Source organism: Micropterus dolomieu, linkage group LG11 (genome assembly GCF_021292245.1).
Source record: "Micropterus dolomieu isolate WLL.071019.BEF.003 ecotype Adirondacks linkage group LG11, ASM2129224v1, whole genome shotgun sequence".
Lineage (NCBI taxonomy): Eukaryota > Metazoa > Chordata > Actinopteri > Centrarchiformes > Centrarchidae > Micropterus > Micropterus dolomieu.
The window spans coordinates 17,018,675-17,031,360 of record NC_060160.1 but is presented as its reverse complement, the minus strand read 5'-3'; the positions used below and the strand labels follow the sequence as shown (position 1 = coordinate 17,031,360).

The window sequence follows — 12,686 nt, the reverse complement described above, 5'->3', positions numbered from 1 at the left end:
TTTCAGTCTACTTCTTGAAATTAACAAAACATACCAAAGGGATTGGTGCCATGCATAAAAATGTACACCCCCAACATAATGATATATCTGGAAACTTTTTCCACTCAGATATATAAAAGATCCATTAGTCTGCATCTGTCTGCTGCAGACCGTACAGCTCTTCCCTTCTTAAGTAACTACTGTTATTTAACTGCTCTTAGCTGTGTGTTTCTCGTGCCCTTAAGTGCAATTAAAGCGCATCACTCAGGGCTTATGCAGACAGACAGACTCAGATGAATACCATCATACCCTTGAGCCAAAAGTATAAATCTCATTGCAGACTCAAGCTTTCTATTTTAACTTTTTTGACGTGTTCTGCCCTCACAGTGCGGCTCTGAACACGCAATTCAGAGCAGCACTGCAGCTTCTGTCTATTTCTCTCAGGATTGCGTGTCTCTCCATCACGAAGAATTCCTCAACTCTCACTGAGCTTTGCTGTGTTGTGACATTTCATATGAGCAGGCAGAAAGAAAGCCCCTAAAGAATGTGCATAGCACAAATCAAGACAAGAACTCAGAACTCAACAAAGCTGCCAACAGCTCCAAGGTTATCTCTTCATTTCACAATGTGAAATGACAGCAGCGACATCCTTGTCTGCCCATGTTGGTTCCCTTGAAATGAGAATATAGAAAGTTTTGTGACTTGTTTCCTGTTTTGTGATTGGTTCTGCTGAGAAATGGCTAGGTTGGCAGTCTCCTACAGTTGTCTCCTTAGATGGTTACTACTTAGTATTAGTCTTTTTTAGTTTTAGTATTAGTCCATGCTAGCAGCTAGTCTGTTGGTCCACCACTTTTGTCTAGACTGAAATATCTTAACAACTAGAGCTATCTGGTAGAATTGCCATGAAATATTGTGCAGAGATTCATGGTTCCCATTGAATGAATCATTATGACTTGTGTGATCCAGGTCATAGTTTTCACGTATGATAGATAGATAGATACTCCCTTGGGGAAATTCAGATATCCAGTAGCTCAGACTGCTAGCACACAAAAATTACAGTATCAGATAGTAGCAATGAGTTAAAAACAGACAAACAATACATGAATAAATATATAAGATAAATTCATAAATAAGATTATGAAAAAAAGTACCAACAGAAAAAAAAAGTGCCAATAACAGCCTTGAAGGAGTGTTGTACAGACTCTAGAGGGAGGATTTTTAGGCAGAGAGAGAGAGAGATAATGAGCCCCTGCTATTGGCTGACTGGTTAAAAAGTCTGATGGCTGTGGGGACAAAGGATCTCCTGAACCTCTCAGTCCTGCAGTCAAGTGAGAGAAGGCGCCCACTGCAGCTGCTTTTTTGGCCAACCAGGATATTGTGAAGGTGGCAGACATTGTCCAGGATGGCCTTCACCATTCTTTTTGTGCCACTCTCTACCACACAACACCACACAACATTAGCATTTAGCTGAAAACACTGTGCCTAAGTGCAGCTTCCTTGAGCTGCTAGCATGGGTGTTGAGTAAGTCTTGTTTTAGTAATTTGTTTAGTATTATAAGAGGAATGTGTTCCATTTCACTTACTAATTACAACTTCTCATTGCAACTTAAAATATTCTGAAACTATTTTAGTTAGTTAAAACTATGTTTTTCACATGAATTAATAAAAGTGAATATAGAATTTTATTTGGGGAAATGGCTTTCAGCCAACCAATCCTCATCAACTCATTTGAATATTAAGTGAATTGTTGAGAGTTGCTTTTTGTTGTGGGCCATAAGGCCATTTGCAAGATGCTATTGTTCCTAAAAGACAAAGTGGAAAAATGTGCATGTGAAAAAAAAATGATAAGCCAAGCATTTTCCAGGATGGTGAATGAAAATCCTTCAGACTCAGTAAGTGGATTAGTGTGCACTATTTTCCACCGAGATAGTTCAGCCTACTTCCTTATCTCGCTGATGTTCAATTGAAAGTGTCTAGACATCTTAATTAGCAACAAAAAAGCAACAAAAAAACAGATAATGCTTAGTGCTTATCTCAGTGTGTCTTTTCTACCACTACTCTCACCAGCCTTCAATGTTTCGTTCTCATAAACAGACAACAGTTTCCCATTAATACAACCCTTCCTGGCTGAAAGCCCTGGGCTGATGTTTAAATTTCTATTATTAGTGATAATTGTGTTCCCTGAGAAGTCATTGGCATGGTAATGACATCTTTCATGATAAATTAGTATTCCCCCCTCTCTCTGCCGTACCTACACTAGGCTGTTGCACCAGACTGATTCCGCCTCTTGCAACTCTGCTGCTCCATTGTTCTGCCGACACGCAGCAGCTTTGTGAGACACAAAGCATGTCACTCTCTGAGATAATGCTCTGCAGACTGGGAGTGGATGGGATAGGGATGCTCAGCAGAGCTCACCTTGGCTCAGGATGATTTGTGCTCTGCTGTACTAACAATTAAGGAGCCAAAATGGGGGGCTAACCTTTAGCTTGTGTTATAGTCCCTACGGCTTTGCAGTGCTAATCAGTTAGCCTGTTGCTCACATATCCTCTCTGGCACATGGGCCAATAAGTGAAAATTGAGATATCTGCCAAATAAAAAAAGTGCTAGTCTCGACAGTAACCACTTACAGTGCCTCATTATGTGGCTTCTCCTCATAGACTGAATCTATAGAGTCACTCCATGTGTAGAGAGGGAGTGGGAGGGAGACTGAAACTCCAGCAGCAACAGAAAACTTGAATATTTATCCATGTGGCAGCTTGCCAGCATAATTACTGTACTGTCCATTCCAAGGGGAAAGTGGAGGGGATAATTGTTGTAGGATACTCAACATTTCACCTTGTCATCACTTTCATACCCCTCTATTTTTATGACCAGGAGTATGTGTAGCTATCATAGACTCTATATAAAAAGGTAGATATGCATTTTTGCGAAAGGTATGGGATGAAATATTGCAAAAACCATTTAAAATTAGAAAAATATGCTCCTTTTAGATCCATATGTTTGTGTGTATGAAAACTGTGCTGCTTGGCATAAAAAATATTCAATTGTTGATATAAAAATGATGAATTCTAATCCTGTTGGTGGGTAGACTGAGATTTTTCCATTATGTGATCAGGAGGATGTTGATGAAGATATGGTATGTAATTACCTCTGTTTGAGCTTGAGTAACTCCCTTCTTATTTTTCTTTGATAATTAACCATTCGCGTGCACACTTGCATGTCACACTTTATGCTCCATGTGGCTTAGGGAGTCCTGCGATGGAAATAAGCTGCCATAAGCTTTAGCAGCAGTTTGTTTTCTCTCTAAATAAATTCCAGGGAGCTGGGAATGCTCAGTTTCCCAGTCAAAACGAAAAGTCCTCTGGAGAACAAACTGCAGTGAATGCAGCTCTCTTGGTGTGACAGTTCAGACTGAGGAGAAGCAGGTGGCTGTCATCACTGTGTATAGACTGAATAGGGGTTTGAAATACAAGTGAAGTACTGGTTTGGGCCGTTGGAAGGAACTATTGTATCAGGATCCTCTGCTCAGCAGTGAGTGTTTTAGAGTGGGCTCTTGGACAAAAATAGATCACTCAGCGAGCTCCAGTGGATGGTTGGAAATACTGAATACTGTTTCAGTTTCACTCTGCACACTAATGAAGGCTGTGCAATTGTAGGGAACAGTGGTGAAATTCTGAATTTGACATTAAATGTTCAATTTTGGCGTCCAAATACAATGTTATTCAAAAAAGCAGATTCAGAGGAGAGAACCAAAAATTAATCTCTACTTTTCATTAGCTATATGCTCCAAGAATGCGGCAGATGATTTTTAACCCCTCTCCCTTTTTTTTCAACCTCTGTCCCCTCACTCCACCTTTTCCTCCCCGCTTGTGCCCTTGCTTTCACCTGCAGTTTACAGCAACACCTGGCTCCTGCCCATCCAGCTTGCCTGTTGAATTTTTCATTATGTACTCATTTTGGTTCGTTTCCACAGCCGAGCCTGGTTGGGGAAAAAGAGAAACTACCTCGAGAGCGTCTGGGAGCCAGAAATCAGTCATTCTAATTAGAAGTGCACAATTGTTGGTGCAAGTGTACATAAACACAACCCACTGCATCCCTGGTGAGGACAGCATAGCAAACAGCCCTGATTCTGCCTGACTTCCTCCACGGCAACAATGGGCAGAGAAGTGGAAAATATTTGAAGAGGAGAAAAAATACTTTCATCCCTGTAGTTTGTGTAGTGATGCAGCTGAGCGTTACTTTTTTTTTGGAGGGATAGTTCATATTGTTCTCTCTGCAACCAAGAGCAATGTTTCATCTCTGTGAAATCTTTCTTATTGAGTTGAAATAATGATCTTTCACCAGTCGATGCCTAATCAAGATGTCTTTCTGGCAGTTGCTAAAGGTCTTAACTCTCCCACTTTTAAGTCCAGCCTGGACTTCCCAGTAGTCTGACCTCGGCCAAAACAGATGAAAGCTTGACGGATTTGAGGCTGAGGCAGTGAAGGCTGCCTTGGGTCCACAGAGGAGAGAGAGAGATGGGGGAGAGAGAGAGGTCTGGGTGGTGGTGGTGAGGCAGTGGGGGGATGAAGTCTGTCCAAACAGTCTGAAAGGGGCTTGTTTTCTTTATGTGCGTGAGTGAACAGGAAAAGGTAATTAACTGGCCAAGTGGCGAAAGGCTGGAGTGATGGATGGGTGTGGTGTAAAGAGACAGCCATACAAGGGGCAACACACACACATGCACGTGTTTCGCCCATTTCTCCTTCTAATGTAAAGCCTGCTTTAGTGACCCTTTAATGTAATTACACTTTAATAAAAACATATATGTGCGGCTCATTCTGCCTTCAGTAAGAGGAGCTACAAGCACACTGATAAATGGGTCGACCATATGGAGTGAGGACACATCATTACATGAGGTCATTAATGGTTGTAAGGTGGTTTGGGAAGGACTCATGAGTGATTACATCTGACTCTATCTATGTTTAACCTGAGGGTCAACAGGATCTATGGCCTTTTTATTTTGGATGGACAGTGGCATCTGTTTTTATGACTGACAGGAGAAGCTGTTGGCTGCAACTGTAATGTCCAATGAGCGGTATCACAGTGCAAGTAAGCCCTAAACAGAGCGACACATGTCACACCAGATCTTGTTAAGATATTCTAAAAAAGGCCGCAACTGTATTTTGTACTAAATCTCGTGTGGTCGTTCGAATGGCTGATTTGCTCGACCCTGTTATCGTTCATCAGAGGATGTGTCACTGTGATACACGGGACAGGTGGGGTATTAAGTGTTGAAAGTGTCACCAAGGGGTAAAGCCTATTTGCTTTTTCTGTCAGCAGTTCACTGACAGTTAAATGGAGGAAAGGGCTAAATCACACAGGGCAGGCAGACTGACATCTGTCCCTGTAAGCTCCTTGTGAACAGATGCGTGATTCAGGGAGACTTGGCTGTTCATTTAAGGGAAAACTGATGCAAAAATCTGATGCGCTTCTCTAAACAAGGTAATCGTCTGTTTGATCTTAATAAGGGGAAGTTTGTTCATTGTACTGTGTTGTTGACTTTGGAAGTAAGCATTTTTCCTTCAAGATAGTTGCAGAATCAGATAATGCTAGCTTGTCTATCTCAGAAGAATGCGATATTACAAACCAGCTTTTGCATAGTCAGTTGAAAAGTTAATGATTTTGAACACAAGTAACAGTGAATATTCTGTATATCATAGTTGGTAGATGTTTTTTGAAACGGGTTTCAAAAGTTTATGAGTTTAAACTACATGAAATCACAGGAGGTGTGAGACAGGAGCCCATGAAAAGCAAGAGCGGAATCGATTTTGCAACCACAAAAGCTTAAACTCAGATAATGGGATAAGAGTCTAAAAGCTAGCCTCACTTAGACAAAAGCCAAATTTCTCATTAGAAATGCCAGAGAAGCAGCAGAGATATTTCATCATTATTTAATGTAATCTCATTGTGTTCCAATAAAAAAAACCCTGAGTGACAGAAACATGAAGCAGCCAGAGTTTTTCTCACTGCCATAGAGGATGAATTAATTCATTACTGTAGTGGTGGATGCTATTTGTCTGTGGCAGTATTATCAGGTAGGTAATGACAGTGTGCTCGTGTTGCTGCAGATACCATTGCTTTGTTTGGGAAAAGTCTTATTACAGGTTTGTTTAACCTTGTCAAGTCAGCAAACGGGGACAAACATCTGTTTGATGTGATTTGGTGAGCCGTCCCATTTTGTGTTCTACCAAAGGCGTTCCCACAGAGTTAAATGGCATGCCAGTGTGACATCCTGAGTCATTGTCTTCTCTGCCTTCGAGCAGGCAGTGGTTAAATTTAATGGTCTGTATCCCTGATCTGCTGCTGCACTAAAAGCACTACCTGATATCTAATCAGAGTCACAGGCCTTCCTCTGCTCCTTCAGGGGATCTGAGTCAAGTCGGCTGGCTTGAAGAGCGGGTGAGAGAGGTGGTGGGTGGGGATAGTTGAGAAGGAGCAGGGGGCAGAGAGGGATTACACCACTGGATGTGTTGCTTTTATCCTGGGAATGTAATCTGCCTTAATGCCCCGTGCTCACCCGGGGCAAGGCCAGCAGCTGCGCTCGTTTTTTTCTCCAACTTTGCTGTCAGAGTGAGCCAGGCTACCTGTGGGAAAGTAGGCCTGCTGGAAGCTCTCGTCCTCACCCCGGGACCTGGACCTGGCTCCTGTAGTTTATTGGGGGGCCAATCCCCTTGAGACTTATGGAGACGGTGTGTGGCTAGGGTCAACACTGTCTCAGGCCAAGTAAACAGAGATGGCTCGGTCGCATCCTTACAGGGAAGCAGAGGAAGGGAAAGTCAGGAGTTGAAAGGGCATTGGATTTGGCAGCTGCTGTGTGGTCTTGATTTTACAAGAAATGCAGTCATAGGAAGTACTTAAGAATTGTAATGTGTAAACAGGACTGGTGCTGGTGAGAACAAAGTTTACTGAGGACAGATATAAAGCAGTGTGGTGGTTGCAACTCTTTTTAAGGAATGTTTCCATGCTGGTAGAATAATAAAAAGGAAACCTGGAAGGGGAAGGAAGGAAAGGAAGACTGACTGAGCAATTTTGTTTTAAAGTCCACTTTCAAGAGTTAAACTGACTTGTGTTTCCATTGACTGAACAGTTCCAACGAACAGAGGGGATCGAGGAATAGTGACGTGTTTTTCCTATCATGCCAGTTCTGGACTGATTCTGGGAGAATTGCGCTATGACTGATGTTAGAAATAAAAAAAAGTAAATCGCAATCAACAGAATGCTACTTTAAAACAGTTGACACAAGCTGACAAGCCGCAGAACTTTTCACTTTCACTTTTAGATTTTCTCATCATGGACGCACGTTGACACAATTTTGCTTCATTTGTCTTTCTGCCACTGCCGCAGTGGGTCATGGGGAGCTTTATATGTCTGGGAAATAACTGTTGGGCTCAACTGGAATAGAAAATCTGTTTCCCAGAGTATTTTACTTTCAATGGAGCATGCCTTAAAGTCTCTTGGCTAGTGAGGGGCCTCGTGCATTTCAATTCGCTATGACCTTCCCTTGATTTAAGTCAGCTTTCTACTGTATATCTGGCCTGGCTCCACATCAGAGGCACATCAGATGCTGAATGCGGAAACAGTCAGATGACAGTGCTTTGTCTGGTTTGAGAAAAGGTGTACTGACGAGTTGAGGTAAATGAGGTGTGATTTGAGGAAAAATCCTACGTGTGACTTTGCTTGGTTACGTTCTATGCGCCCTAAAGAGGCATGGGAGAGAAATCATGCACATCTTTCTCTCTGTCCCCTCATCCATAAGTGGTTACGGCTGAGCTTGTTTCTATCAGCCTCTGGGCATGGGCTGTCTGTGATGACACTCTCCATCAACCTAGGGAGACAGTCAGTTAGTTGGGTGGCTCTCTCTCCTGCTGTGGCTGCCCTGGTTTTCATCACAGTTAGTGTGAGGGACAGAGACAAACTTAGGCCTCTAAGGGCTGTGAAGGGCTCATTCCACAGGCAGGGCTTTCTCTCCCCAGTGTGCTCGGCACACCTCCTTTCCATAATAAGGCCATAGAATCTGACTGCATTTGTCCCCAGAGTTTAATAAAGATCAGTGCTGACAGGCAGTAAACCAACACAACCACCCACAAGCCTCCAGGCAAGGGCCACAACCCCCGGCCTACCTCCTCCCACCTCTCTTTCTTTCTCTGTCCTCTTATCGTCGCTTGTGCACTTTCACTCTCTCTACATATAGACCTCGGGATGAAAAACAAAACCATCTCCCACTTGAACAGAACAATGGCCGAGGAGTAACAGCCCTGAAGTAGCTCCACACCTCAACGCCGACGTGAATGCATTGAACATCGGATTGGGTTGATGCCGTGCATTACATACTTACTCTGAAGCGGTGCTACTCTTTACACCCACTTGCACCTGTCAGTAATAGATCATATAGATGATAAAAGAAACAATATGGCTTCGGGACTGGGTGCCCTCATACATCATATGTTTCATGTTTTCCACCTTATGCTTATGCACAAGCTCTCTAGCCGCACAAACATAAGAGTAAACTGTTTAAGCTTGCAAGTACATGGTGACTTTTCAACCAGCTTTACTGTGTTAAAAACATTTATGTCCAAACCTGCATCTCTGAGCAGTGAGTGAAATATTTACCAATCTCTTTTTTGATATCCTCTTCTCCACCTCTTATGTGCCAGATAAAGATGCATTCTGTGGCCTTCAGTTTTATCTCACCCACATCATTCTCCTCCACATCCCCAACATCATCATCATCATCCTCATCATCAGTGCCATCAACCTCATAAGCCCTGTGGCCATGACCCTTTATTCACTCCACTGGGCATAAAGCTTACAGACAGCTTTACAGGAGAAGCCCGCTCTCTAACCTCCAGAATCCTAACTGAATAGCAGATGGGCTCAGCTTTGTGTGTCTTTTTATTAGCTCCCCTAAATCAACACCTAACAATGCATGGAGAGAGAGAAGGAAATTGATTTCTCCCATCTACTAGTGCCCCGAGGTGGGTAAGGGGTGGTCGGAGGGTAAAGGGTGAGGGGTGATGGAAGGGTGGAGTTGACTGGTTATGACTTTGCTTCAATTTCCTGTCTAGGAAGCACATACATGAAGCCAGACTAGAACATAGCAGCCAGTGGTGTTTTCTCTGTTTCTCTCATTTGTCATTGAATCTTTCATCTTATTTCATTGGAACTGTCCTTTCTTGCTCATAAATATCCAGCCCGAGATTGTTCATGTGTCAGGATCTAGGAGCATTAGATATCTATATTTTTTTTTTTTTTTTTTTTTTAAACTCCATCATATTCCTATAATAAGCTACTTGGATCTAAATCCATTCCTCATTGGGATAGACTCTAGCACTCACTTGATACTATTCTGCACTTGATCTTCCTTTCGTCAGCCCATCAGAGTTTCTCATTCGTTGTGAGATTTATAGGATTTTCTACATCCTGAGTGAATGTCTTAGTTGAAGTAGTCAATATGGGAAATCATTAACCTGAATCACTCAGTTAACATCAGGCCTGTCCAGTCACAGTCCAATGCATGATTGTCCTTTTAAGTAAAGTGATCATATGGGGATTATGCTCATACATCAGGATACATTGAATATCATTCAGTGGATATAGCTTTCTGGCAATTTTTGAGAATAAGGGAAATGTGTAGATGACACATGTCCATCATTTTTTTTTTAAGGCTGTAGTCAGATTTCATGATTATGCTAAGAAATCTGTGGTTTGCAGAGAAAGGTCATGTAAAAGTCTTTGTACTGATCTGCTTTCATGGGGAGGAGATTTAGAGACCCTTGTGGTCTCTGGGTCTATTGGTTTAGCTGTATTAAGTGGCTCTGCATTAAGGCAGAGGATTGTTGTTTCCCCGTTGCTTCACTCCTCCTGATCACCTTGGAGGTTCCACGGAGCAAAGGCCTCATAAACATTTATGTATGGGCTGTGGGCCCGTCTTAGGCCACAACTCCACAGGGCAGAAGCCTAGTGCCCCTTTATGCCTCTTAAGAGACTGAGCTGTCTGTGTGTTTGTGTGTGTGGAAGTGTTTGTGTGAATGTTTGTTTCCCTAAAACACAGAGAAAGTTATGTTCCACCCTCACTTAGGATTTGAATATTTCACTGGTAGCTCTGTGTGCCTCAAGCTTCCTGGAAGAGGTAGTTATTTTCACATTTGTTGGCTTATCATATGTTTTCATGCTGGGACTCTTATCATATGTAAATTGTATGGCTTTGGGCACTAGAATCCCCTCAGCTGTTGTTTTTTATTTTGTCATTCCTCCAAAGCAGAGATAGACACCCTAGGAAGCTTTGGAGACGAAGTGAAAGGACAAAACGCGACTGGACACCGTCTCTAAAAGTAGTAATAATATGAAGTCTGCTCTGCCCTCTTTCTTCTAAATCTTCACAAAATAAATAAAAGGCACATTTCATTTGTTTTTTGTGAGGAATCGCTCTGTGGGATCTTCAAGTAATCCCTCCAAGCCTTATTTCAGAGTTGTGTCTTTGCGTTTGGCTTGTTTGCACTGTGAAATGAGCACATGCCTGGTAAACCTGATCAGCAGTCTTGAGTTGCATGCAGGCAAAACATCCCAGTCTAAACAAACAACCAATCCCAAAAAAGAGGAAGTGGTTAATGCAGGGAGTGAGGGTCCCAGAGGGCAGTCGGGGACCACACTGGTGGCAGACCACTGACGCGCCTAGAAAATTTAAACAACATACAGGAAATCCTTTGAATATAATCTGATATTGAGATGTGCTCAAGATCAGCTTGCTACATGATTTAGATACAGTTGTGTATAGACATATTGTGCATGGAGTTAAAGCCCCTCTCTTGTGTGTGTTTACAGGACCCTGGATATGCAACCTTCCTGTTCGAGCAGCTCCAAACACCCGGGAGCCATGAAACTGGTGTCAGCTGTTGCCAGGTGTGCTCCACACCTCTCCACCAACTGAAGCAGGAGGCCTTGCAGACGCTTCACGCTCCCATCCTCAACTTCAGCTCAGACATGGCAGCCCTACCCACTAAATCCTTTTTACCACAGCCCACTAGATTCACTGTGTCATCCTCCAGTGTCCATGCAAAACAACTCTCCAAAGGCCAACCAGCTGCTCACTCTGTCCTGCCCTTGGGGGAGCGGCACAGGGTACCAGGCTGGTCGCAGAGCCCCTCAGTTTCTTCGGGGCCTAAAACAAGTGTCCAGGTGACGGTGGCAGGGGGGCAGCTCAGTGGATCCCTGAGCTCAGTCACCATTCAGGCACAGCAGTACCTCGAGGGCATGTGGAGCATCTCCAGGGTCAACAACTTCCTCCCTCAGCCCAAACTGGTATTTCTTTAATGTGTCCTTTTTTGTTTTTTTATTCATTATTATTACACTAGATCAAAAGCATAAACATACACACACGTGTAGGAACAAAATAACAATACCACCAGCTGAAAACAACAACAAAAATAGAGGAGAAAATAAATAAATAGATTTTAAAAAAGGAAAACAAACTAAATTCTGTCATAATTTAAGCATTGTGTTACATCAAAGAGTGCAATACAGGGGCAATAAGTAAGTTAATATACATTTACATATATACACAGTATACACATTGTATAGACACACACTAAACTTCCTTCAACTTAATTATGGCAAAACTGAGCTTCTCCTCATTGGCCCTGAAAATGCTAGTAAGGGCATTTCTCAGTATATTGGCCCACTTGCCTTCTATGTCAAACCAAACGGTACCGAGTGGCCTCTTATGTCTTCCAATCAAGTTCTTTTGCTGTCCTAGCTTCCAGAGGGAGATCTGGAACGATCTCCCTCCTCCTGTTTGATTAGCTGAGTCTGCTGACTGTTTCAAAAAAACATATAAAATCCCACTTCTTTACATTTCTTTAGGTGGATGTGTGTATGACCATTCTGAATGTTTTTCTCTTGCATGATCTTTTATCATTATCATCAATCATCGTCTTTTATGTTTATGCTTGATATTATGTACAGCACTTTGGAACCTGTGTTAAAAAAAGTTTTACTTACTTACACACGGCACACATACATATGCATATACATACCCATATACACAAACTCTCATACATAATTATTTGTTCTATTATACAGACAAAAAATGAATCATTCACATCCCTTTAATTAACCTTTATCATTTTCCTGTGTTATTTTTAACCCAAGCCTTCAACCTGACTCAAAGTATCCCACCACACCTTAAACAATTAAATTCTGTTCTTTAATCGTATTATTATTAATATATACCTTTCATGAACCAGCTTTAAAAATATATGCTTGCCGCATCATAACGATGATGCTGTTCAGGTCAAATCCTTCTTCAGCCTAATTTGTTTTTGCTATTTTCACCTTTTATGTTAGATTTCATGCATTTTCATCCATTTAGAGCAACAGTAAAATGAGTGTAAATTTCTAGAGGGCAAACAGCATAAGACAGTTCGTAATGTAAAGGTCTGCCACTTGAAAACCCTTAAGAGGTTTTGGGGCCAAAAGACCACATGATGGTCTTATCATCGAAAGTACTAGCTTGGAAAGTAATAAATAAAAGAGACTCTTTAGGGCAATTCAGTCATGAGGAAAAGCGATAATGAATTTTCCAGATCAACAAAAATATATTGTTAAAACTAAATTAAATTATATTACTGTTATTATTTTCTTAAAATGTCTAAAATTATTGTTGTAGTGCTC

General features: G+C 42.0%; 1 protein-coding gene across 1 annotated transcript in view; it reads left to right on the top strand.

Moving 5' to 3' along the window:
• kif26ab (kinesin family member 26Ab) overlaps positions 1-12,686 on the top strand; it is a 69,001-nt gene that overhangs the window by 14,525 nt on the left and 41,790 nt on the right. The window contains exon 3 of the mRNA XM_046063011.1: positions 10,839-11,315. Within this exon, the coding sequence (XP_045918967.1) occupies positions 10,839-11,315 (477 nt within the window). The remainder of the gene's footprint in view (positions 1-10,838; positions 11,316-12,686) is intronic.